We start from the raw sequence: 23,630 nt of genomic DNA, 5'->3' as shown, positions 1-23,630 counted from the left end.
ATGGACTACACAAATCGAGCCTGGTACCGTAGCCGCCAGACCAAATGGAACGCATATCACAAACATTTCTGTAACTCTTCAACCCTCTGTCGAGCCCTATCCATCTCATTCTTCCTCATCCTTACACCGTCTGTGTTGCCCGAGAGACCTTCACCGCACCTGCGGACCTGTAATCTTTGGCTTTGGCAAGATCGACGACGTGGTCCTCCCCACGCCGCCTCACGCCCCTGCTAGATGACATGCCACTTCCGTTCTTTCTCTTCTTCGTACCACTCGCACCGAAATACCTCTTCCTGATGTCCTTCTGGCTGACTCCATCGTCCCGACAGTGCACGCAGAGGCAACGCCTGGTACCCCTCTTACCTTTCCTCCCAAGCCCCTCGATACCGCCCCTCATGGGCATACCCTTCATCAACCACTTCAAGTGGAGCCCGAACTCCATCGGCGACCTGAAGTGGTTCACGTACCTCGACCCATAAAGGTAATAACTCACATCCGCATTCATCTCGTTCTTCGTCGTGCCGCTCTTCAACATATACAAGACATAATCGTCAGGGAAACGAGAAAGCATCAGTGGGATGCCGTCCGCTTTGACTTGCAGTTTGAGGACATGTTTGGCGATGAAGGTACCAAGACATTCCCTCCAATGCTTGGATATCTCGTGCGCGAGAGGAATGCGCTCGAAGTAGATGAAAGAGCCGTCCGGGTTGATCGTGCGAACGGTTGGGTGATGCAGCGGACGGCGAGTCGCGAGGGCGTCGGTGGTGTGTACGGTGATGCGGTTGTTGTGTACGGTATAGTTGGGGTTGTGGACGGACCTACTGGCAGGCGGCGGCACTTGTGCATCAGGACTTGGACTCCTACCGAAAAGCGAGCTCATCGTCGACATAGGTGAGTCGGGGCGGTCAGTATCAATCTCAATACTCTTCTCTTTACCCACATCTTTAGTAGCTTCAACACTGTCTTGTCCATTGCTCAACTTCGACTCATCATCCATAGCTTCGTCAGTAAGGTGAAGAGCTTCCATGTCTGATGTAAGGCGGCGTACCATTTCGTCTGTGAAGATCTGACCCGCATTCTTGGGCCCTACGGCAAGGTCTTTCTCGTAGTTCGTGCCTCTACTCTCAATAACACCCGTAACACCCATCACATGCTGAATTCTGTTGTTGCTCTCCTGATCAGTCGCTGTCAAACTCAAACCATAAACATTATCTGTGCGCACCACCAGTTGGTGATTACCGTTACCTGCATCTGAAAGCTGTTCCACATTCGTCTCGTTCTCCACGATACTCTCGTCATCGTCCAAATATCCCAACACACCTTCACGATATGTAGTCCAATTGACGAGATCTCCTCTGAAAGCTTCACCCTTGTTATTTCCTTTCAATATTTCTTCCATTCCTTGCTCACCCTGTTCTACAGGGAATACATTCTCACACATTTCAAGAGTCGCATACTCTCCCTCGAGCCTGGCGATGCGTGCGTCTCCGCTAGAGTCGTATATCTCAGAAACGGGTCGGTCTGTACCGTTCAGGATGACACGCCGGTCTGAGCCGTTCAGGATTATACGGTCTGAGCCATGCTGGATAATACGGCCAGAACCGTTCAATGTGACACGGTCAGAGCCGGCAATGTATACGGGTTTGTGCTGAGCACTACGCATATTCCCGACAACGTTAAGATGATATACGCTCTCGCGTGGAGTCAGATTGTGCTGTTGGGAGTTGTTGACCATGATGACGGTTGATTGTAAAGTGGGGAGAAAGCGACGCGCAGCCGGGGTGGGGCTTCTTATATACCCCTCGCACCTCAATTTAAAACTCCGCTTCAACCTTAATCATGCCGACTCTTGCTCAGTCATCCAGGTTCGGGGTCGGTCGAGATCTGGCTAAGACCGCGTCCATCATCACGAGGACGTTGTCCTGACGATAAATTTTATTTTTGAGGTGAAGAATCCGAAGAGCTGAATAGGTGCGTCGTGAAAGATGAACGTTCAATGCATGTTGAATGAACCACCTATATCAGGATGAACTCGATCAAAACTCGATCAAAGAACATCGTGGATTCGGAGAGATACGGGCGGGCCGGCGAATATCATCTAGAGTACAGTCCGGAAACCCGGCTTCTGTGTCTTGATCGCGCGCGTCTTTGTTTCAAGCAAGGTTGCCATTTGGCTGTCTCAGTGTCTGTCACTGCCTTTTTGTGGGTAACATGGAGTAGAGCTACTATCATTGCGATGGTATCATAAAATGCGTAAAATGAGATAAATAATGCGCCAAAAAAAGCAAAGCTCCCTCAAAGCAAGCAAATAAAACGAGCAGGACGTGTACATCCATGAGATATAGAGATAGAGATGATCGAGACGAGACGGAGATGGAGATGGAGATAAAGGAGCGACTTCCGAAAACGAGAGAGAAAAATTGACGTATCCATGCTTATGTATCATAGAGGAGATCGAGTATTATCCACCAGTGAGTAAAATTGAACTTGCTTGCTGTGTGTCTGTCGAACCTGCCGATGTGACTGACTGAGACTTATGACTACATCTTCCCAAGACTCCGCAACTGGGCCTTCATCTTCCCATTCTCCTCCTGTATCGAGTTCAGCTCTTCCAACAATGCGATCTTCTGCGTCTGCTCCGCGACCTGCATCGCCGCGAGCTCGTCCTGCGCCGCCGAGAGGGCCTTCTTCGCCTGCTCGAGCTGAGTCTCCAACGTCCGTAACTTCTCTTCCATCTCTCTCCGTATACTCTCGCTCTTCGCGTCCATCTGCTTCCGAAGTCCGTCGCCGGTCGAGGCGGCTTCTGCGGCGAGAGTGAGCGTCTTGGCGCTGAGGGCGTTGTTGGCCTCGGTGAGCTGCCGACATGTCTCTGCTTGCTCGGCAGCCTGCATCTCCACGTCCCGCTTCTCCTCTGAAAGTCGGTCAAGAGCCGCCTGCAACTCTTGTACCTCTTGTTGCCTATAGACACAAGCCAGTCGTCAGCAAAGCCACGACAGACACTCGACGAACCAAGTCAAACAACCGGAAAGAAAACGTACATCCCCGCCTGCCTCTGCGCAAGGCTCGTATTCCGATCCTCGAGCGTCTTGACCTGCTTCGAATACGTCTCTAACGCCCCATTGCTCTCCTGCGCCAACTTCTGCGCCCTCTCCGCATTCTTCTTCAACAGATCATGCGCCTGCGCGAACCGAATCAACCTCTCGATTAACGCCCTATCGTCCGACATCAACGCCTGCACCCGCGCAGCGAACGCCTCCGCCGTGAACGTCCCGACCACACTCGCCCCGTTCCCGTGCCCATTCGTCGAGCCAGCGCCGTTTGGTTGACTGTCCCGCGCTTTGGTCGTGGGCGTCTGTGGCGAGTAGAGCGTCTTGAGCGAGCGAACGTCCATGTCGGAGATGGACGCGTTCCCGACGCGGGGGCTTCCTGGACCGATGGTGGGAGAGCCAGTGCGGAAGGGCTTGGCGGCGCCTGTGATGCGGGAGGCGCGAGCCTCGGGAGAGGGAAGGATGGCCCAGACGGGTTGGAGGATGGAGACGATCTTGGCTGCGTCCCCAGTGTACTCGATTGGCGACGTGGGAGCGCGCTGTGCGAGGAGGTTGGAGAAAGTGTCGGCTTGTTCCTACATCGTATGTAAGACAACAATGTAGAAGGTGTGCAAATGTGGTGTGGCTCACCTTGAAACGAGCATCGACGGATGCGAGCTCGGCTTTGGCTGCCTCGAGCTCTTGTGTGAGAGCAAGACGCCGTTCGGTCTCTGCCTGGAGAGTTTCCTCCATCTGCCGTTGGGCATCCGCATCCAGACCTCGTTTCGCGCCACCACCGTCGAGATGCTTGCTCAATGCCGACACGAGCGTCGTCATCGTGAGCTCTCTCGAATAGACTGGAATATCGTGCGACTGGATGAGTATCCGCAGATCCTCCCTCGCAGCGTCGATCTCGTCCTTCGCCCGTTCCTGTAAATCCTCCTTCTGCTGCTCCCAATCCTGTCGCTCCTCTTCCCACCGTGCCCGCTCAGCCTCCATCTCCGCCCTCAGCTTCGCCACCGCCACCTCGCCCTGCTCCCTCGCCCGCCTCACCATCGCCTCCAACTCCGCCGCCTCTCCGCTCTGTTCCTCCAACACCTCCAACCGCCTCTCCAACACCTCCACATTCCTCCCCCTCTCCTCCAACACCATCCGTTCATCCTCCCACGCCTGCCGCTCATCCTCCATCTCCCTCAAGCGCATCTCCAACTCCTCCGCCCTCTCTGCCCCCCTCTCTGCCGCCTCTTTCGCCTCGTCCGCAACCATCAACGTAGCCTCCGTATTCTCCTTCTCCGCCCTGATCATCTCCAACTCCTGCACCGCCGCCACATGCAACGCCTCCGCCTGCTTCAACGACTCCCTCGTCACCCTCAACTGCTCCTCCATCACCGCCACATCCGCCAACGTCATCGGCGGACGCGGTCTCTTCGGAACGACGGCATTCTCATGCCCCGCGAACAGATGCGCACCGTCGAATCGCGCTTTGGATGACCCGCCGGCACTGGTAACACTCGATGTAGGACTCAACGGCGCCGTACTCGTCCCCGTACCGGTCACGGGCGTACTCCACCCTGACGTACTCCCGTCCCCTCCTCCAATCACCGTACCACCTCCACCAAGGCCGCCAAGACCACCACCACCCTGTCCAGCCTGGACCTTCCTCTCGAGATCCCTCACGGAATGTGACAGGACCGCCGCGCGATGCTGCAGTAGCTTATTGTGGACCTCGCTCGCGCGCTCCGAGACGCGCCAGAGCTCGCGCTGGGCAGCCTCGACTTTACGGTTCGACGTCTCGAGTTGGTCCGAGGATTGTTTGGAGACCCGTTTCAGGTTCGAGTTTATCTTTGCGAGGTTCGCCGCTGCGTCTCGGATTTTGGTCTCGAGCGCGAGCTTTTTGGTGCAGGCGGTGAGGCGGGAGGAGAGGACTTGGTGTTCCTAAGGGATGGGAATGAAGAGGGGGATGTGAGGAAATGGTACGAGGAGAGGGGGAGTGGCGGAGTTGCTCCGCTGCGAAGGAGAGCATTGTGTGTATAGGGGTCGTAGGAGAATATAGTTATATGTAGGGCCACCGTGATGACCACAGCGCAATGGGCCACACCTGCCTCCTTCTCCTCAACCCAGAGCATAAAAAGTCAAAAAGACACACCTTCTTCAACTCCTCAACGTCCTCCGCGCTCAAGACCTCATAGCCCCGACTATCCACCACCGCCTCACTCGAAAGCAAACTCATCAACAACTCGTCCCTCGTCCCAAAGAACCCCGAGCTCCGATCCACCGGCGGCACCGACTTCCTCACGGGCGATCTCGATTTAGAACTCGACGGACCAGCAACAGGAAACGGTGGATTCATCGCTCTCGTCGACGTGAACGCCGAACCGTGCGGTAATGGCGGCGGTGACGATGCCGATGCCGACGGTGAAGACGAAGAACCGTTGGTGAAAGCAGCAGCGACAGCGTCATCGAAAGTACCAGTGGACGATGAAGGCTGTTGTCTGTGCCTGTCCTTCCGTATGAAAAGTCCTGCAGTGCCAGTTGACGGTCGTGACCCCCCTGCAGAAGCAGAATCAAGCGGCGACTCTTTCGTCGGACTTGTTGATGGAGATGCGGAATTCGGTGAGGAGGAGAGATTGAGTGGGGGGATTTCAGGGGGTGCCGTCGTCGCCGTCGTCGTACTTGTCCCTCCGCCGCCGCCGCCACCGCCGAGAAAACGACGGACGCCGTTCATGGCTCTGTTTCTGGCCCTCGGGTTCGCTGACTATAATAGTGCTGGCCGCCGTACGACTGAGATGTTAGAAAGGAAAGAGAAAACGATCCGAGAGAGAAATAAAATGTGATGAATGGAGGTGTGTGTGTCTTGTTATTGCAAAAGGAGACGAACCGCGGAACTGAAGGCAGGCTGGGAATGCGGAGAAGGCCGAAGATGTATGTGGTAACTGGGCCACACACAATGCGCGGTGCGGATTAGGTAGGAGAGCGGTCATCGGAGGCGGTAGCGAGCTCGTGGTCTTCGGGTAGGACAAGGTAGTCTTACGGTTGGAGAAGGTGCGTATCTCGTTCAAGACGGCGGCACATATTCAGCAGCCCTTATGCTGCTCGCACCGGCGATAGACACAAACCACGACGGGGAAATCACTATTTAGAGCCCGCTAAAGTGGAATCTAAACGTTGGCCAAAATATTATATATGGATGCCAATTTAGCGCTGTCTAAAGCAAAGCTTTAGCGAGCTCTGTGGTGAGTTCCATTGATTATTCTCTGAATTACCTTTAGAGGGTGCTAAAGAGATTCGGGGTTGCCACATAAGGCAAGCCCGAGGTGCTCGACAGCCTTTAGCGTCCTCCAAAGTCAATATTTAGCGTTTGTACGGCATTTCTAAAGAAAATGCATAGAGTCGCCTTTGGAGGTCTCCAAAGTTTCTCTTTAGTACTTCCCAAAGCGGAGCCCATATATAATATATAGAAGTTACTTTAGAATCACCTTTAGAGCACTCTAAATAGTGGTTCCCTGGCCGTGAACACAGACGTGGGCGGTGATCGCCTTGATATTCCCCAATTCGACCTAGTTACAAGTACACACAACACAGCGAGGATAAAGAAGAAAAACGAAAAACGGAGCCACCGGAAACATTTTGCAAACAAGAGGACCGATTATGGGATGCATATATTAATGTACAACTGCCCTCTCTCAAATGCCACAAGTCACGTTGGAGCGAAAGTGAAAAGGACAGGAAAGGTAAAAAGATCCGGACAGCGGCAAAAGAATATCTCATTATCCAAGTAAGTTAGGGAAAGGCATACAAGGAGGGGGACAAATAAGACTATCCAACGAAGAGTCCCGTCTACTTCGCCACCGCCACCTCGATCGGCGGAAGCCTGTCCAGGTTCGCCTTGCCCTCATCTATCCACTTCTGCTTCACCAACTTATCTTTATCCGCGCAGTACAGCTTATACACCAACTTCACCGTCCCCTCGCTCACTCCCGCGACCGTACAGATCTCGCGCAGCGACTTGGGTTTCCCGAGCAGGAAACAGGTGAAGAAGATAGCGCCGCCCGCGATCGAGATCGGACTCCTGCCGTCTGCGATACCACGGTTACGCGCCTCGACGACGATGTCCTTGCATATCCCATGGAAATACGGAGGAAGATCGAGGTGGTTGCAATAACGTATGAGGAGATCTTCGGGGCCGGTGGAGATGACCTGGGTACCGTTGGTGCTGTTGTGGTTCTGCGCGCCGGGACTGAGGTTGAACGCCTGTTCGAGCGCCTTGTAACACTGCCCGAGCACCTTCTTGCTCACGTGCGTCAGGTTACAGATCTCTCTGAACGTACGGGGAACGTGCGCCTGTCTGCAGGCGATGAAGATGCAAGCCGCGATGACGGCCTCGAGTGGCTTTCCACGAAGGAGCTTCTCCTCGTCGGAGCGCTTGTAGAGCTGTTTGGCGATATCGGATATCGTCTTGGGGAGAGAGAACTGGTCGCACCAGGAGGATATGTCGCGGAATGCGGAAAGGAGATTACGCTCCGAGCGCGTGTTTTGCGCACGGGAGGCGGCGCGCTGCAGCTCGCGGGCCATGCCGGAGCCTCCGTCGCGGAAGGAGATGATGGTATCCAGTTGCCCTATCCCTTCAAGGAGGGGGTCTGAGGGCCCACCGACACGCGATGGGTCGTCACCCTCGTCGTTCGCGAACGTCTTTCGGCCGATAATCAAGTGTAAATCGAGCGAGCAAAGGCGGAAGACAAAGGGAGAGGATACGCACCCGCCATTCGCTACGCGTGTCGACGACGCGATCACCGAGTACTAGTCCACACGTACCACACACGAGGTCTCCACTGCCGAACTCTTCGATGATGTTTGGGTTCGGGTCTCTGCAGTCGGGACAGATGAGTCGGACTGCGAGGTCAGGCCCGTAAAAAGTCTGCTCAGGTTTAGGGGGTGCGGCGAGGGGGAAGGGTTGGGCGTAAGCCATAATTGTGGATACGATCTCGCGTGTGGGTGTGAAGTAGTTGGCGGTGGTGTGCGTGAAGCTTTGAAGGCTCGTCGGGGCTTGGAGTCGATGCTCGACCAGAGAAAGAGTGTATTAGGGCCTAAAAGACCACGCTACACCGCTTTCAATTCTGATTTTCATTGAGGAATTGAACCTGCTATTACCTACGGTGAGTGCAATTTAACCAAGCCTGTTCAAACGAGGAGCCAGCAAAAGCTACGAATGACGCGACGAACGGGGACGAGAGGGGGTGGTGGTGGTCGAGGAGAAAGGAAGACAGGCGTTCAAAAGCTGACAACACGCGTTCCTTCACAGCTGTGTTCAGGCTCCGCACCCCTAGTTTGAGGTTAGGGCCACTTTTTGGCGCCACACGCCATCACAGAGAAATTTCGTTTTGGCGCCGCATTTCTTTTCACTTCACTTCACGTTCCACCATGGACGTATCCGACATTCTTGCCTCACAGGCCGCAAAACAGTATGTTTTTATGTCTTTTTCTGCTCATCTGTGTCTGACCCATCTTTCTGTTACATTTTTCAATCAGCCAGGCAGTCACTGTCGAAAAAGACATCCCTCTCGAGGTCGATGCAGGCTACCTCACCGTCACAGATCTGAACCCAACAGATCCCGAACTCTATTCGTACGCTCACCTCCCCAAACCATAACCCATCCATTCCTAACACTCATTCGTCTCACACAGCGAAGACGTAGAAGCCTACCTGCAAGCCACCGCCCGCGACGGCGTCCAAGTCCTCCTCGCCTCCCTCTTCTCCCTCCCCACCCTCCCCTCCCCCACCGGCGACGGTCCCCTCGCCCAACTCCCACCCCCTTCAACCCAACTCCCCCGCTCGAAACCCCTCCCTAAACCGAAACCGCCGACCAAATGGGAACAATTCGCGCGTGCGAAGGGGATCGGGAATAATAAGGGCAGGAGGGACAGGAAGGAGTGGGACGAGGAAAAACAGGACTGGGTTAATCGGTGGGGATGGAAAGGAAAGAATAAGGAGCTCGAGACACAGTGGGCTGTTGAGGTTCCTGCTAATGCTCGTACGTCTCTTCCTCCATGTTTTTTTTTCGCATCAAGAATTATTGTATCTTGCGTGATATCACAATACTGACTGATGGTGCGCTCTATGTTATGATATACAGCGGCCGACTTCGACCCGTCAAAGGATGCACGCGACGCACGCAAAGCCCGCGTCGCCAAAAACGACAAACAAAAGCTGGGAAACCTCGCCCGCGCACAAGGCGCCAACAAGTCCGAGCGCGACGAACGCAAGCAGGACATCGACCGGACGCTCGCGACGACACGGACGGCGACGGCCAGCATGGGTAAGTTCGATAAGAAGCTCGATGGGGAGAAGAAACTCAAGGGTGTCAAGCGGAAGGTACGCCTCGCATACATATCTCCTCCTCCTCCTTTCGTTAACGATGTCGTGGAATGGGATTGTAGTTCGAGCCCGCAGAAGCTTCGGTCGCGGAGGAGAAGAAGGCCAATCTGGCACTTCTCTCCAAGCTCGGTTCGGGCGGTGATTCGTCGTCGAAGAAGGCGAGGAGAGATGGTGGTGGTGATGATGGAGGAGAGGTGCTCAATGTACGGAAAGCGGTGCGGTTCGCATCGAAGGGTGAGGGTGGTGTGGCCATGGGACGTAAGGCTGCTGGTGGCGGTCGTGGTGGGAGCAGTGGCAGGGGTGGTAGCAGTAGCAGGGGTGGTAGTAGTAGCAGAGGTGGCAGCAGTAGCAGGGGTGGCTCGAGGGGCAAGGGAAGGGGAAGACGGTAGTACGTCGTCCAATTCTTTTCTCGCCTTTGGTATGTTCGTCTGTGGTCGCGTTCTTTCAGCGTATGGCCGAGGAGATGGGGATGTCGAGATCTTGTGTTTCATCGGGGCCGCAGATACAGTAGGGTCTGACCTGATGCAATGCTATCATCCCTGTTTGTGAACTTGCCCGAAGATCTATATGATATGTGACTCAGACAGACTACTTTGCGCCCATCCTATTTCGCGCACCCCAAGTTTTTTTCCGGTGCCGCATCCGGCTTCACGCCCAAGTGGGTGGTCCATCGTTGCATAATCCAATTGTCTACTCCAATGTTGAATGGGGTAGTCGAACTCGTCAGATGGTACATCAATCACTGTGCAAAGCGAAACCATCAGAGCCTTTTGTGGTGTTCTCTCGAGGCATAGCGCGGAGTCCTACCGAGGGATCGACGCGTAGTTCACTTATTTGATCCGCGAAGAGGCATCGTTGAAGTCGCCAGATGCGGCTTGCAAACACGAGGTGATCGACTCATCCACATTCACGAGTCACAGAGCAAAGCGGACGCCGGAAGCATCAGAGGCTCTTGTGGCTGTGTCTCGAGGGAGTGCTATACTATACTGAGGGATCGGCATCGGACCGTGAGGCTCGCATTTATCGCCGGTGGGGGTATATAAGCAGAGGCTTGCGCAGGACGCGTGAGTAATTCCCCAGAACTTTACACAGACACAGTTATCACAGGTGAGTGCAGTACACGCGTACCCTCATCGTCCATATTGACTTTTTGGCACCAGAGAACAACAGACAGAATATCATGCATTCAGACGTAGACGTATTCGACACTGGACAGCCCAGCCAGCCTGGCTCACTTCAAGTCGATTTTAACCCATCCAATGTATGTACAGTACGACTTTTTTGGCCTCTCTTTGCCGACATCGGAGCTCATAGTAACATCTAGGGTAACACGACTCGTGCTCCTCTCGAAGACATAGTCATCACGGACACCCGTGCTGCCCTCGACACCGAAGGCATACACACGGACGATATCGAGGATGCGGAGGATGCACTCGAATCGCCTCCACCTCCTCTCAGCCGCAGCCCAAGCCCTGGCACAAGTCCTGCATGGACAGTACTGTCCGACCTCCCTCCCGTTGACGAGCCGGGAGAGTTCATTCAGATCCAGACTGAGGTCATCCTGAGCGATGAGGACCCGCTTCTCGACGCCGCATTGCAGGATCTTCCCGCCGACCAACGCCGCGAAGTCGATGCTCTGACGACGTCGCTAGACCTGCCTCGAATTTCGACTGGTCCCGTTGTAGTCTCTGGCGACGAAGTCGGTGAGTAAGAGTTTGGTGGTGGTGTCCACCTCGTGCGGTCAACTGACGTATCGTGATTTTGAAGATCCCGATGAAATCGCTAGGGGTACGCCCTCGATGGACCATATCATCTCTCCGACGTCCTTCGTCGACGGTAGGAATCATGCTTACTATATGCCTCTCGCGAACTGACCGACTAAGATTTTTGTACGGCAGCAGACACGAGTAACGGTGATCAGTCCAAACACGACGGCAGGAACTCTCTGTTCGATTTTGAAGCGCAGCGTCCGCTCTCACCCATTATCATTAGTGACGAAAGTGAGAGCGAAGACGAGGAGGACGACGAGCAGCCACCGCCGTCCATCGCTCTACCACACTACACGTTGCGCCACAACTCCATCTCTCTCCACCTTACAGACGCCCTCCCCACAAACCGACCCACGAACCATCCATTCGGCAACGACATTACCACCCGCATCGTCGACTCGGACAATAAGTTCAGATACTACGTCCCCCTCGACCCCTCACACAAGCGCTTCACCCACTGGCTAGAAGTCATCGGCAAATGTCTCGCTCGCCACGGGCTCGACCTCACCCTCTCACCCTCCTCCATCCCCATCCGGCTCTCCGACTTTCCCTCCGACTACCTCCTCGTAGGCCTCAACGCCGTCACCATCGGCGACGAGAACAACCCCCGGGTGGATCCATACCTCTATGGCTCGAAATGGGTTACGGCGTTTCGGTCGCCGTTTGAGTTCGCGCCGCATGCGCTGTGGTTGTTTAGGGGGATGCCGATGAGGGAGGATGGGAAGCCGGATTGCGGGTGTAAGTATTGTAGGAGGGATGGGAAGAGTCAGAGGGAGGTTACGAGGATGTTTTTTCCGGAGAGGGAGAGGGAGAGGGATGAGGGAGGGCTGTGTGTGTTGGGGAAGAGGAAGAGGGGGAGTCAGCGGGCGAGAGGGAGAGGGAGGAGGGAGAAGGGGGTGATTGATTTGGATAAGGCGAAGGATTATCGTCTAGGAATGCCGGCGGAGTCGAAGGAATAGGTTAGCGTGACGTTTTTTGCGGATGGTGGTGCAGGGTGTCAGATGCGAGTGGGTAGAGGGAGAAGTGAATGATGTGGATAAGGCGAAGGATTATCGTGTAGGAGTGTCGGTGGAGTCGAATGAGTAGGTTTCGCAGATTGTAGTAAGTACGGGGTGGCAGATACGAGTGCGTAGAGGGCTTCAGTCGTGGATAACATGGGTGTTCGAGTTAACCCATTGTAGTATCACGACTGTGGCCTTCGAGGTCATGTATACACTTGTATTCTGTGGTGTTTGTTCATTGTGTGATAAGTGCAGCGATCAAGTATTCGTTCGACCAGTCTAGGCATGGTCCATATCACAGGTGGGCAGGTACTCTAACCCCGGCTCCTTACTAGCCTCCTTCACAACTTCCCAAAACTTCGCACAGACCTTCTCCGCCGTCGACTCTAGTACCACAGGGTTCGTCAAGGATGCTCTTCCTCGAGCCATTAATCCATCATGAAGTACGCGTTGTATGTCGCCGTCGGGGAGTATCTCGTAGGGCTCGGACGGAAGCCTGAGTATGCCTTCTTTTCGACACAAGTCATGCAATTCTGTGTCTTCCACTCGCGTAGTGGCGCCTCCGCCCTCTTCGAGCTGAAGGAAGACCTAAGGCTACTAGCTATGAATGTCCCCACTGGGGACGAACAGGATGGCCACCGCACGGGATGGTCGGTATATGTACTTCGCTACGATGCCTGTCAGCAAGAACCTCAGAGCGGGGAAGATGAGCTGCAATGATCGCCGGGATAGGGTGGTAGGAAGCCCAGCGGTGAATCGTGATAGCCAGCTCAGAACAGTACAGTCATGGATTGATACACAGAACGCAAGAATACACGTTTCTATAACTTCTAGTATTACCTTCAAGGATACATCGTTTTGGGGGTTCGGGAACGTCGTCTAACTTGAAGAGCTGGACGGTTTCTCCGCGAGCAACTCTTGATACTGCTGCAGACGGAGTCTACATTCCACCAGTCAGCATGCGTGCTATAGCGAGACAAACAAGGGGAGGTCACGCACAAGTTCCGCAACAACATCAAGATCGTCACCTTTCCCACCGCCGGGATATAAAGCGACGCCTAACACACAAACAGCGGGCATCAGTACTCAGTACTCCGTCCCCAGATGCCCAAATGCCCAATATCACGAACAACGCCCCAGAGAAGAGACAAAATAAAACAAAAGGTAAGCCACCACGCACCTTCTCCCTCACATCCGCCTCGAAATTCTTATCCGCCGCCACGTTCACACAAACACACCCATCCTTCAACCACTCCGTCTTCACCTTATAGCTCGCGCTCGGCACGGCGCTAACGACGACGTCGGACTGGGCGAGACATTCTTGGAGTGAGAGGGTGGTAGAGTGGGCGACGTGGTGTGGGTGGTAGCGGCGTGCGGTGTCGGAGTCGGAAGAGGAGTCGGAAGAGGAGGGAGGCCGTTTCGTGTATTCCTGTTGGGGATTGGATGTCAGCCAGCGGTGAGTAGAGTTGTGATAGGGATAGGATGGAGGTTGAAAAAGCGTGAGCAGTACCTGGATGGAGTCGATGTCAACGGAGAACACCCGTGCGCCGTCATTCGCCAATAATGCAGCCAACGGGCGTCCCACGACTTCCGACCTAGTTTAAGTTAGTTCTCTCACTCATGAGCATCACCCCATCCAGCAGTTTCACCATGTCCGTGCCTATGGGATTAGGGATCCGCTCACCGATTAATGACAGTCACAGTCTTTCCGTACGCGCGATCACCGTACGGTAAGATCTTATTATACACGCCGATGTTCTCGAGGCATTTCACGATAGCGAGCGGCGTGCAGGGGAGGATGGACTTGATGTGGCCTGGGGGTGGCGTGTCGGCTGTGGTGGTAGGAACTGGGGCGGCTATGGAGGGGTTGGAGGTCGTGGAGGAAGATGGGGCGGAGAGGAAGGTGCGGGGATTGACGTATCGGATGCTGAGAGTGGGTTAGTAAATGTGTTTTGGTAATAGGGTATGAAGCAGATTTCTTTTTATGTGATGGAGGTGAGTGGCGAAGAGCGAGGTAATCAATCCAACGGGGACAATTGAACGAGGGATCACAACAATAAGTGCGGTCTGTGAAAGGCGTGATGCTATAATCACAAGCAGATCTGACCATCGACAGTTGAGCGAGGCGGATCCACAGTGTGTGGCCTTTTATTTGTATGAACAGAGGTCCAACTCGCTCTTATGGCATCCAGCACATGTAATTCCTGTCTTCCGCGTGCCATTCATTGTCGAATCAAGGAAAAGACGGAAGGACGTACTTGTGGTAGAGGTTATAATGAAACTTGAAGTTGAGACCTTCGACATCCTTGAACGGCGAGACGATCTAACGAAGCGAGACACTTTAAACTTCAGACGGAGCTGATCGTCCAGAAAGGACTCGGGGGCGTCAAACCTGCTGTAAATAGTGATCCTTGAAGCAGCACGCTATTCAGTGCTAACCCTAATAGCAATGCCAATGCTGAGTCGACCCACCTGCTGTGCCCCAAAAATCGGATAATACACCTTATAACCCCCTCGAATCAACGCCCCTCCCTATTCAGAGATAAAATAAAATAAAGAAAACCACACACCATAATCCCATCAACCCCCTCATCCCCATTCGCCTCAATAATCGCCTCCTCCACGCCCTCTCCCTCCCCCCTCTCGCCATCCCCACCGCCCACCGCCGCCCCGACCTCCCTCAACACGAACTCCAATCCCAACGCCTCACACTGTTTCTTCGTGAACGCCGCATAACTCCTGCTCGGCGCAGAACTCGTGGATAGGATCCCGACGAGACGCGGTTTGCGGGGCCGGGAGGAGATGGCGGTTTGCACTTCGGAGTGGAAGGGGGTGGCGATGGAGTCGGCTTTGAGGAGGAGACCTTTGGGGGGGGTGGTTGGGGTAGTCATTTTTCTGAGTTTTTTTGGGGGGGAAGTGAAGATGCGATGTATGCGTAGGATGCTGGATGAAGATCGAGGGAGAGAGGTCGAGAAGCTAGAGTGTGCCGACGGATTCGAGAGCAACTCGAGTCAAAAATATTTTTTATTCCCCGCAAACGCCATCGACGCGAAAGACGGACGCGTCAAATTGATGGCTCGCGGCTCACGTGCTGGGTAATTTGCCTCCTGTGGCGTGCCTCTTTCTATCTTTTTCGTACAGTTTCGTACACGGCTCTGTGTGGCGGACTGACTTGTCCTTCAGATCTTAGAGTTGCATGTCGTCCACAAGAAATCAGGTAAAAGCAACGATCGATTCGATCACAAACCCCAAGACGGTACAACATTGCAATAAGTACTAGAGCGACGCTCCCGAGCCCCAAGAACGGGTATACAACAACACCATCACCCTCTAAACATCCTTATTCCAACTCGTAACAGGCCACCTCCTCTTTTCCATCTCCCCAACCACGCCCTCCTCCCTCTTCCTTCTCTCACTCTCCGTACCATTGGTGGTAGCGTTGGTGTTGGTGGTCGTAGTAGCATTCCACTCCCCCAACCACGTCGCAATATATCCCAAAGCCGCCTGCTGCACCCCCTCCACCGTCCCATCCACCTCCGCATTCCTCACAATCAAATCCGAACAATGATACCCATCTCCCACCCTAATCGGCATTTCCTCCGTTCCCTGCCCCCCATTCACACTCGCCGTCGTAGTATTATCCCCCGACACCGTCGCATCCCTCCACGGATCTCTCTGCCCATTCGCGAAAAACAGACGGGGGACGGAAACGTTCCAGCCCTCATAGAGGACGTTCGTGAGATCTACGTCGGGAGAGGCGGGAGAGGAAGAAGTGAAGGCGGAGGGGAACATTAGGGCGCATTGGCGGAGGTCGTCGATTGAGGGTTGGACGAGGCGGGAGACGAGGGTGGGGTAGCCGGATGGGGCGCCGTCTTGGAAGAATCCGACTGTGGTGCAGCTGGGGGGTGGGGTGAGCGGGTTGGGTGGGGGTGGGGGTGGGGGTGGGGGAGGGGGAGGGGTGAGTAAGGTTAGGTTAGTGAGGAATCAGGGGAGGGTGAGAGGAGGGAGGGAGGGAGAGAGACGTACGTGATCCAGGTCCAGGAACGGCCGGAGTTATCGACTTCGGTGGAGGTGTAATATTCCGAGCTGGCATTATACGTGCCCAGGCATGTCCTACATACCACCGTCAGATATTTTCACGTCCGTCTACGTCAAAAGAACAGCACGTACTCGGCATCTTGATCCCCACAAACTAAACACACGTACAAAAAAAAAGTCAGCCAACGCACACAACCATCCAACCACTCAACGACCACTATGCAGTCAAAAACAAGGAAAAAAAGACTCACGGATCTCATAATACGTCTCCCTAAAATAATCTCCCCAAGCTTGCACCGCATGCTCCTGTCCCCACCCCGTCTCATTCGCGATCGCGCCCGTTTTATTATCTACTTCCAACGCGTCGCAGAAATTGAAGAATTGCGCGCCGGGGCCAGAGTCGGGCGAGAGGGATTGCCAGTCCCAGAGATTATTTCTCACTGCATACCACACCACACAATACCATACCACAATCAATCAGTCCGGGTGACCAAGAGGTATGAAGGGAAGGAAAAGAAAGCAAATACGCACACGCCCCCGCAACATCATCGCTATGCGCCAACCCCTCCATCCCATACAACGTCTTCAACTCATCTATCGCAGTCTGGTTGTCACCGCTGAGTGTGGCGTCGAAGAAAGACACGACGGCTTCGACGTCGGAGGAGCAGTTTGAAGGCATGTTTTGACGGATGGGTTCGAAGTAGGCCCAGAAATCGCTGTGCAGGTGGGAGGGGGGAGGTCAGGTCAAGGAGAGAGAGGGAGAGGGGGAGAGGACTAACACGATGCTCTCGACGACAGCAGACGACGCATATCCGATATAAAACGTATCCGGTTTCTCCACCATAGTCCAACTAGTCAACGCCCCCGAATAACTTCCCCCCACCAACACCCACGGCGCCACATCCGGTCCCACCCCATCGCCCCCCGGCATCGGCAACACCACGTTCCTCGCGAAATAGTCCAGATCTTCGATGGCTTGCGGGATGGTGTGGTAGGCGAGGGAGGAGACGGTGAGGTCGGGAAAGGGGTTGGAGAGGCCGTAGAAACGGTGTTCGATGACGATTGTGGCGCCGGAGTGGGCTTGGGCGATTAGGCCGTTTATGGTGGAGTTGGTTAGGTAGCCGGTGTAGGCTGTTGGTTGGGGGTGAGAGGGGAGAAGGGTGAGAGGTGAGATGGGGAAGGAAGATGGGAGGGGTGCGACTTACGGGCGGCGTTGGCTTCGCCGGGCGTCATCAATATGATGGGACCGCCTATACGACAACAACAACAACAAGAAAAATCAGTATCCACTCCACCCTAAATCCCAATATCGAACGAGAACGAAAACCCACTCACCCTCCTCATAAAACTCCCAAGTCATCCAATACCTCTGCTGGAACGTCCCCAAGCTCGTATCATTATGATCAATCAACTGGTCGAAATAATACGTCGTGTTGTACGGCGGGATCGTGGCGCCAGTCGAGGCATGTACGGGGGTGTGGTCGTGTGCGAGTACGGCGTGGGGGATGGGGAGAGGGGGGTGGATCGTTGCTGACGCGAGCCCGACGAGACCGAGGGTAAGAACGAGAGGCAGCATCGTGAGAGCCTAGAGGACCGGACGGGTGCTAGGGACCACCGAACAGAGCACAACGAGCGAGCAAGCCTGGATTGATGGGGGACAGACGAGCAAGTGGGAAAGTCTGCCAAGCAACGAAGGGTCGATACTTATAGTTATACCTCGGTCGGCAAAAAAGAAGCAGAAAGCAGATCAGAGATACATGATTCGAAGCCAAGCAAGTCGATGAAATAGCGGCGCCCTGACATCTTCCGAGGATGATAGAGCGAGCAAGAGAGGAGACGAGGGGTCAGAGATCGCGTGGAACATGCATCGCTGTATCGTCGACTTCTTCTTCCGGCCCTTGCACTCCCTCGTACCCGCATGCAACACTTCTTCTGACCCAGATGGCGATAGGCTGTCCTTGACCGTCCCTCGTCCCCCATTACCTTTTATTTTTGGGCATGGCGTCAGGTGGGGCGCGCTGATAAGCGGCTGGCGGGGTACATACGGAGCGGGCGGACGGTTAAAGAAGACAAAGAGAAGGCCTGCTCGGGACGAGGACCTGATATAGATGATGTAGAACACATGTTCGCCAGGAGTCCTTGCTCGCCTGATCGACCGGGGCCTTTGCGATTGCGCGTATTTTAGAATGTTTATCTTGTGAGGATCCGGAGCGTATAGTTACAGCTGCACCATCTGCACAGGGTCGACGTCTATCGTCGCAGACGCCGAGTTCTGTTGGCGAGAGGTGACCAGCAGGCCATAGCTCCCTGTCTTCGATACGAGCAGTGACGGAAAGACGTCTCCGATGATACACATGTGCATTGTGCAATCGCCCTGGTACGAAGACCATCCCTCGTATCAGGCTCTGACTGAGGCACGAACCTCCTAGTCATTCGAGGACTGGCGTGAGGAGTAATATAAGTATAGCGACGTGGAGGTGATCCGTCGTCAAAGACCAACCTAACTCTTAGTCTACACGGTCTCATGTAGGGATTAAATCCGAAGATATAATTGACTGGGTGGGCGTACTGGTGAGGAATCTGGGTGGTGGTGGTGGTGGTGGTGGTGGTGGTGCGAAAGCAAGAGTTAGTCGATGTGGCGGTGGCGTTCCGCGCGCCATTCATCCATTTCAAATTGAAATTTCAGGCGCCCGTGTCCTCCGAAATGATACATCACAAGTACTTACCGCCACTCAAGAGACAGAATTAACCCTCTCAGCACGACGGGCGAAGAAAGCAGTCAAGCACAAGCACAAGCACAACAAGAACAATGGGAATGGGCTACAGTCGCTACACGCTATAGTCGCTACAACATCAACATCCTACTCGATCTCGGCAAATACAACAACAGCAACAACAACAACGACAAGCAAAGCATTTATTTCACCCGCTCTGCGCACACTCGTGACCTTCATCATTTTCGTCGTGCCCGTGTTCGTGATCATGATACACGACTCATCCTGCATCATCCCACCGACCCGCACCACGCCCGAAATCCACATCTCCAACAACCAAGACAGACAGCGCAAAACGTTCAAGCAGCAGCAGCGTTATTCCCCTGCGACTGCGATCCCGCGATCGCGATCGCCGCCACGCCGTCCGCGATCTCTTTCTCGTCCATCACGCCCTCGATCAGTTTCGTGACTTTTCCGATTGCGATTGTCCGGCCTGTGAACATAACCACAGCGTCAATAAGTGAGCGAAAGACTCAACGATAACGCAAAGAAAGAGAGGAAGAGAAAATGGAACCCGGACGAACGGAGAAAGGGAGGGAAAGGAAAGCAAGCAAAACATCCCAAACGAAACTAAAAACTTACCTTCATCACGCAGCGTGAACCTCCCCAACTGTGGATAATCCGCAAAGCGCTCCACACATACCGGCGCCGCTGTCTCGATGAGCGCTACGATGCGCTGGCCTGGAGCGGGCGAGCGAGCGAGCGAGAGGATACGGTAAGGTTAGCGAAGAGGTGTGAAGAAGAATAAGACAGGAAGGAGGGAGGGAGGGGGGGGTCAAGGAAACTCACCCTTCTTAGCGAACTGTGGTGGTTTCCTCGATTTGCGGCCGGTGGCTTTATCGAAGTAATGCAGCAATGCCTGTACGTCACGTCAGCTCAATAAACACAGGAATAAAGGGGGTTGAAGAAGGAACATACCACCAACGTAACCTCCTCCGAAAGCGTATGCACATGCATCACCGCCGAATACCCCGCACAAATAATATTCTTATGCTCCAATATCGCCAACTGCGCCTCGAACTGTCTCACCGCCCTCACCGGCTTCTGCACACTAGTCAACACGAAACCCGGACTGATATCCTCATCGTCCACGCCCCTCAACCGTATGCGCACGTTGTCACCGGATACAGCCATGTTCACCTCGTCGTCCATTTCGTTGTAGAGTGCGGAAACTTCGACGGTGACGTGATTGGGCATGAGGATGAGTGTGTCGGATTTTTTGATGTGGCCGGATTCGATCTTGCCGACGACGATGGTCCCCAGGTCTTTGTATTTTTCGGAGATGGGCATCATGAGCGGGGAGGTCATTTTGCGGTCGACCATGGGCATGTGGTCGAGGAGTTCGAGGAGGGAGGGGCCGCTGTTAATTCGTACATACCCTCGTCAGACTTCGAATGAAAGCATGGATGGGAGAAGAAGAAGAAGGGAAAGGACACTCACTCCCACCACGGACAGATAGATTTATCCACCCTATCCTTCAAATTCGCCCCCGTCTGCGCGCTCACCGGCATCCAATTCACATCCGTCTTCGGGTTGAATCCCGCCCCCCTAACAAACGGCGTCAACTTATCCTTAATCTCCTCAAACCGCGCCTTCTCCCACTTCACGGTTGCATCGTCCATCTTGTTGATCACGACCACGACCTTATTCACCCCCGCCGTCTTCACCAACATGATATGTTCCCTCGTCTGCCCTCCCTTCTCAAACCCCGTCTCGAACTCGCCCTTCCTCGCCGAAATCACGAGGATCGCGATATCCGCCTGCGCCGCGCCGCTGATCATGCTCGGCACGTACGTCTTATGCCCCGGCGCATCGAGGATCGTGTACCGTCTCGCGGGGGTCTCGAAGTACGCTCTCCCGACCTCCACCGTCTTGCCCTTCAAACGTTCTTGGGGCGTGGAGTCGAGCGCCCAGGAGAGGTACCACGTCTCCCGGCCGGCCTCTTTCGCTTCTTTTTCGTATTTTTCCATGGTCCGTTTGTCGACGGAGCCGGAAAGGTAGAGGATGTTGCCGCCCATGGTGGATTTGCCGGCGTCGACGTGGCCGATGAAGACGATGTTGAGGTGCTCTTTGACTGTGATGATACCATACACAGAGCATAGAACAAACATAAACATAAATCGAAGTGTGAGTGTGAGTTTGAGCATGGGAAGGGGTATAGTGAATGGAGGGAGGGAGGGAGGGAGGGAGGGAGGGAGGGATGCGTGAAGGGAATCGAATCGAATCACGTACTCTCCCCAAACAAATCCTGCAGAACAGCAGAATCCGCAACCTGCTGCACCTCCTGCGCGATCGCCGCCGTATCCGTCTTCGCCTTATCCATCGTCCAAGTCTTCGAAGACGGTGCAGGCGAACTCGATCCTCCAGAAGCCTTCGGTGTCGACGCACCACTCCCCGCAGCAGCACTTGAAACATTCGCTGTAGTTTTTGGTGGTGCAGCAGCAGCAGGTGGAGGAGCCTTTACTGCCGGCGCTGGAGCTGGGGTAGGAGTAGGGGCGGCGGCAGGAGGGAGCGGAGGCTTCGACCCCCCGATGTTGAGCGAGATTGTCGGTGCCGGTGCCGGTGCCTCTGTCTGTTCTGGACGTTGGACGGGCTGGAGAGGAGGTGCAGGCCTCGATGAGCCGCCGATGTTGAGCGAAATGGTGGGTGCGGGCGCGGGGGCCTCTGTCTGCTCTGGTCGTTCGACGAAGTGTTGTTGTTGAGGTGGTGGGGGTTGTTGGGGGGAAGCAGCGGTGGGGGCACGGAAAGCACGGCCGGGGACGAACTCGAAGGCGCCGGCGTTGAGTCTACTCATCGTTGAAGATAATGTGGGTGGATAATGGGGGAATCGGAAAGATCAGAGTGGGTATGCAGTCGAAGAAGACGGGCGCCTGAAATTTGAAGTGGCTAAATGACGCGTGGGGCGCCACCGCCACACGGACTGCCTCTTACTCGCGTGGGATTATGTTGGGTGGCGCCGGTTGCCAAACATGATCAAATACGACCAAAGAAGTGTATACAGTTGTTAGAGCGAGCATGTGTTTTTATATTCTCTCTCTCGTATACTCACAAACTCACACACTCACATTACATTGTAAAATTCTGGTAAAATATGGCCCAATAAACCATGGACATCATGTTCTCCTGTACACAGAGAAAAGCATTGTACCTAGGATACAGGACCTCAGGAATAATCAGGCCTCAATAGACCTCGTGGGCACCAGCCAATTTCGCTGACGTCAGCGAAATTGGCTGGTGCGTACTTCTCATGCAGAAAATGGCCATCCCTGTTTGGTGAAATTCGTTCTCATAGATTATTTTATAATTGAATTTACACGAATTTAGATACCCTTGATATTCTGTCAGGATGAAATGCGGGTGAGCAATGAATGTCGGTGAACCGGCCAATTTGGCCAAGACGTGCGCCAATTGGCTGGTGCCCACGAGGTCTAATGATCTCATCTTTTCTAAGGGTATGATTATTTTTCTCAGGCCAGAATTTGCGCTGACACTGAGTCATGCTCTCTTCAAGACACCCATTTCAATAGTTGTTATAATGGTCAGGCTTGAGCTGGGCGTAAGGGTGGCCTCAGCCTAGGATTATGACGAGGAATGTCAGGAGTAGCGGTCCGTACAAAATGGGAAGGAGTGTGTATGGACTCGGGGAAATTTTCATTTTGCATGTCTTTGTGTGTCCAGCTTTGGGAGGAGTATCATTCTGTGTTTTCAACTCTCCTCATTGCACATCAAAGTTTGCAGCTGTATCCACATACTGTACTTTTTCGATCAACTGTTCGTCACATGTCATGGTCAAGAAATTCTGAGGGTGCCGATGAGCTCCAATTAGAAATCGAGGTTCATCAGCCAACCCCAGCCCTAAGAATTTCCTAATCGGGCAAACAGTTGGTCGAAAAACTACAGTACAAGACTTATATTCTACTTCCCTGTTATGGACTTATTTTCGTTTTCTTATGACTCGTTGGGGTATTATTTCTTTATTTAACCACATATACATCATCCACTCATATGGCCGGTTGATGAACATTTCATGGACTAGTAGACGTGTCTCGACTCCTTTGTATTCTCGACTACGGACTACATAGCTTCTCATAGCCTCGGACTGCGACTCATAGGTTTCCGTACGTTGTATACTATAATTATTAGGTACAGGTCTCCGCAGCGACTACGGACTGGGGCACAGTGTTCATACAACTCAGACTGACTTATTTAACTGTCTCATAGCCTTTAAAGCTGCGCATGTATTTAGTATATAAGAACGACCCTAGTAGAGGGGAGTTCTTTAACCTATTCATCTCTGTTTTATCTGGTCTCTTAGCTTGCACTTGAACTAGTTCTTTCAGCAGGACTAGCTTCCCTTATCGACATCAAGACCCTTTGACTGTGTAGAATCACCACTACACCAGTTACTCGAACCAGAAGTAAGGCTTCTTAGGACACGGCCGATCGCACTTGTGATAGCCATCACGCCTGCACTTGAACGTGTGTCCACTCTTGGATCACTATCCAAGCCTGGACATTACATTCCCTCACCTTTTCACTTCCTACTTCCCGCTTTGCACTTGCATACATCATGTTTCTGTAACGTCTCAGAGAGCCTGAGGAGTGTTGGAGTTTGTGTGAGACACTACAGTCACGTGGCCAGATCATTG

The 23,630-nt window shown here is 53.8% G+C and overlaps 8 protein-coding genes across 8 annotated transcripts; 1 reads left to right on the top strand and 7 right to left on the bottom strand.

Annotated features, from left to right (window-relative positions):
- Positions 1–121: 121 nt before the first annotated feature.
- Positions 122–1,735, bottom strand: STEHIDRAFT_109728 (uncharacterized protein; the record flags this gene model as incomplete). The annotated part of the gene is made up of 1 exon (XM_007302538.1): positions 122–1,735. The coding sequence occupies one exon, from the start codon at positions 1,733–1,735 to the stop codon at positions 122–124; it is 1,614 nt and encodes a 537-aa protein (XP_007302600.1).
- Positions 1,736–2,255: 520 nt separating this feature from the next.
- On the bottom strand, positions 2,256–5,751 carry STEHIDRAFT_138405 (uncharacterized protein; the record flags this gene model as incomplete). The annotated part of the gene is made up of 4 exons (XM_007302537.1): positions 2,256–2,958; positions 3,039–3,622; positions 3,678–4,961; positions 5,173–5,751. The coding sequence occupies 4 exons, from the start codon at positions 5,749–5,751 to the stop codon at positions 2,541–2,543; spliced, it is 2,865 nt and encodes a 954-aa protein (XP_007302599.1). The 3' UTR covers positions 2,256–2,540.
- Positions 5,752–6,551: 800 nt separating this feature from the next.
- Positions 6,552–8,262, bottom strand: STEHIDRAFT_76481 (cyclin-like protein). Its single transcript, XM_007302355.1, has 3 exons — positions 8,175–8,262; positions 7,783–8,123; positions 6,552–7,715 (listed from the first exon to the last, which is right to left on the bottom strand). The coding sequence occupies exons 2-3, from the start codon at positions 7,990–7,992 to the stop codon at positions 6,864–6,866; spliced, it is 1,062 nt and encodes a 353-aa protein (XP_007302417.1). The 5' UTR covers positions 7,993–8,123; positions 8,175–8,262; the 3' UTR covers positions 6,552–6,863.
- A 182-nt stretch (positions 8,263–8,444) lies between these two features.
- On the top strand, positions 8,445–9,955 carry STEHIDRAFT_94677 (RRS1-domain-containing protein; the record flags this gene model as incomplete). Its single annotated transcript, XM_007302536.1, has 5 exons — positions 8,445–8,485; positions 8,553–8,648; positions 8,709–9,055; positions 9,158–9,396; positions 9,462–9,955. The coding sequence occupies 5 exons, from the start codon at positions 8,445–8,447 to the stop codon at positions 9,786–9,788; spliced, it is 1,050 nt and encodes a 349-aa protein (XP_007302598.1). The 3' UTR covers positions 9,789–9,955.
- A 3,093-nt stretch (positions 9,956–13,048) lies between these two features.
- Positions 13,049–15,072, bottom strand: STEHIDRAFT_167279 (NAD-P-binding protein; the record flags this gene model as incomplete). The annotated part of the gene is made up of 9 exons (XM_007302535.1): positions 14,740–15,072; positions 14,642–14,671; positions 14,562–14,579; positions 14,428–14,492; positions 13,854–14,096; positions 13,680–13,764; positions 13,350–13,598; positions 13,169–13,227; positions 13,049–13,109 (listed from the first exon to the last, which is right to left on the bottom strand). The coding sequence occupies exons 1-9, from the start codon at positions 15,058–15,060 to the stop codon at positions 13,049–13,051; spliced, it is 1,131 nt and encodes a 376-aa protein (XP_007302597.1). The 5' UTR covers positions 15,061–15,072.
- A 310-nt stretch (positions 15,073–15,382) lies between these two features.
- STEHIDRAFT_76472 (uncharacterized protein) lies at positions 15,383–18,185 on the bottom strand. Its single transcript, XM_007302354.1, has 8 exons — positions 17,543–18,185; positions 17,413–17,457; positions 16,987–17,338; positions 16,739–16,923; positions 16,459–16,647; positions 16,340–16,361; positions 16,196–16,282; positions 15,383–16,067 (listed from the first exon to the last, which is right to left on the bottom strand). The coding sequence occupies exons 1-8, from the start codon at positions 17,781–17,783 to the stop codon at positions 15,500–15,502; spliced, it is 1,689 nt and encodes a 562-aa protein (XP_007302416.1). The 5' UTR covers positions 17,784–18,185; the 3' UTR covers positions 15,383–15,499.
- Positions 18,186–18,218: 33 nt separating this feature from the next.
- Positions 18,219–18,768, bottom strand: STEHIDRAFT_120121 (uncharacterized protein). The gene is made up of 2 exons (XM_007302534.1): positions 18,708–18,768; positions 18,219–18,647 (listed from the first exon to the last, which is right to left on the bottom strand). The coding sequence occupies exon 2, from the start codon at positions 18,595–18,597 to the stop codon at positions 18,268–18,270; it is 330 nt and encodes a 109-aa protein (XP_007302596.1). The 5' UTR covers positions 18,598–18,647; positions 18,708–18,768; the 3' UTR covers positions 18,219–18,267.
- A 218-nt stretch (positions 18,769–18,986) lies between these two features.
- STEHIDRAFT_76469 (uncharacterized protein) lies at positions 18,987–21,703 on the bottom strand. Its single transcript, XM_007302353.1, has 6 exons — positions 21,214–21,703; positions 20,422–21,055; positions 19,900–20,341; positions 19,771–19,840; positions 19,564–19,662; positions 18,987–19,414 (listed from the first exon to the last, which is right to left on the bottom strand). Exons 1-6 carry the CDS (start codon positions 21,302–21,304, stop codon positions 19,281–19,283), a joined length of 1,470 nt encoding a protein of 489 aa, XP_007302415.1. The 5' UTR covers positions 21,305–21,703; the 3' UTR covers positions 18,987–19,280.
- Positions 21,704–23,630: the final 1,927 nt, after the last annotated feature.

This window comes from Stereum hirsutum (genome assembly GCF_000264905.1).
Source record: "Stereum hirsutum FP-91666 SS1 unplaced genomic scaffold STEHIscaffold_5, whole genome shotgun sequence".
In the NCBI taxonomy this organism is placed as follows: Eukaryota; Fungi; Basidiomycota; class Agaricomycetes; order Russulales; family Stereaceae; genus Stereum; species Stereum hirsutum.
Note: the sequence above shows the minus strand (reverse complement) of the source record. Positions and strands in the feature narration are given on the sequence as shown.

What these genes read in the sequence shown, in the direction of transcription:
- STEHIDRAFT_76481 (XM_007302355.1), bottom strand. Translation starts at nt 7,992, where the DNA reads ATGGCTTACGCCCAACCCTTCCCCCTCGCCGCACCCCCTAAACCTGAG. An exon ending in ACACGCGTAGCGAATGGCGG is followed by an intron (nt 7,716 to 7,782) that starts GTGCGTATCCTC and finishes ATCGGCCGAAAG; the next exon opens with ACGTTCGCGAACGACGAGGG.
- STEHIDRAFT_76472 (XM_007302354.1), bottom strand. Translation starts at nt 17,783, where the DNA reads ATGCTGCCTCTCGTTCTTACCCTCGGTCTCGTCGGGCTCGCGTCAGCA. An exon ending in CGATGATGTTGCGGGGGCGT is followed by an intron (nt 16,648 to 16,738) that starts GTGCGTATTTGC and finishes TGTGGTATGCAG; the next exon opens with TGAGAAATAATCTCTGGGAC. An exon ending in TGTGGGGATCAAGATGCCGA is followed by an intron (nt 16,283 to 16,339) that starts GTACGTGCTGTT and finishes GGTGGTATGTAG; the next exon opens with GACATGCCTGGGCACGTATA.
- STEHIDRAFT_120121 (XM_007302534.1), bottom strand. Translation starts at nt 18,597, where the DNA reads ATGGTCTTCGTACCAGGGCGATTGCACAATGCACATGTGTATCATCGG.
- STEHIDRAFT_76469 (XM_007302353.1), bottom strand. Translation starts at nt 21,304, where the DNA reads ATGGATAAGGCGAAGACGGATACGGCGGCGATCGCGCAGGAGGTGCAG. An exon ending in GCAGGATTTGTTTGGGGAGA is followed by an intron (nt 21,056 to 21,213) that starts GTACGTGATTCG and finishes GTATCATCACAG; the next exon opens with TCAAAGAGCACCTCAACATC. An exon ending in ACCACAGTTCGCTAAGAAGG is followed by an intron (nt 19,663 to 19,770) that starts GTGAGTTTCCTT and finishes CGCCCGCTCCAG; the next exon opens with GCCAGCGCATCGTAGCGCTC.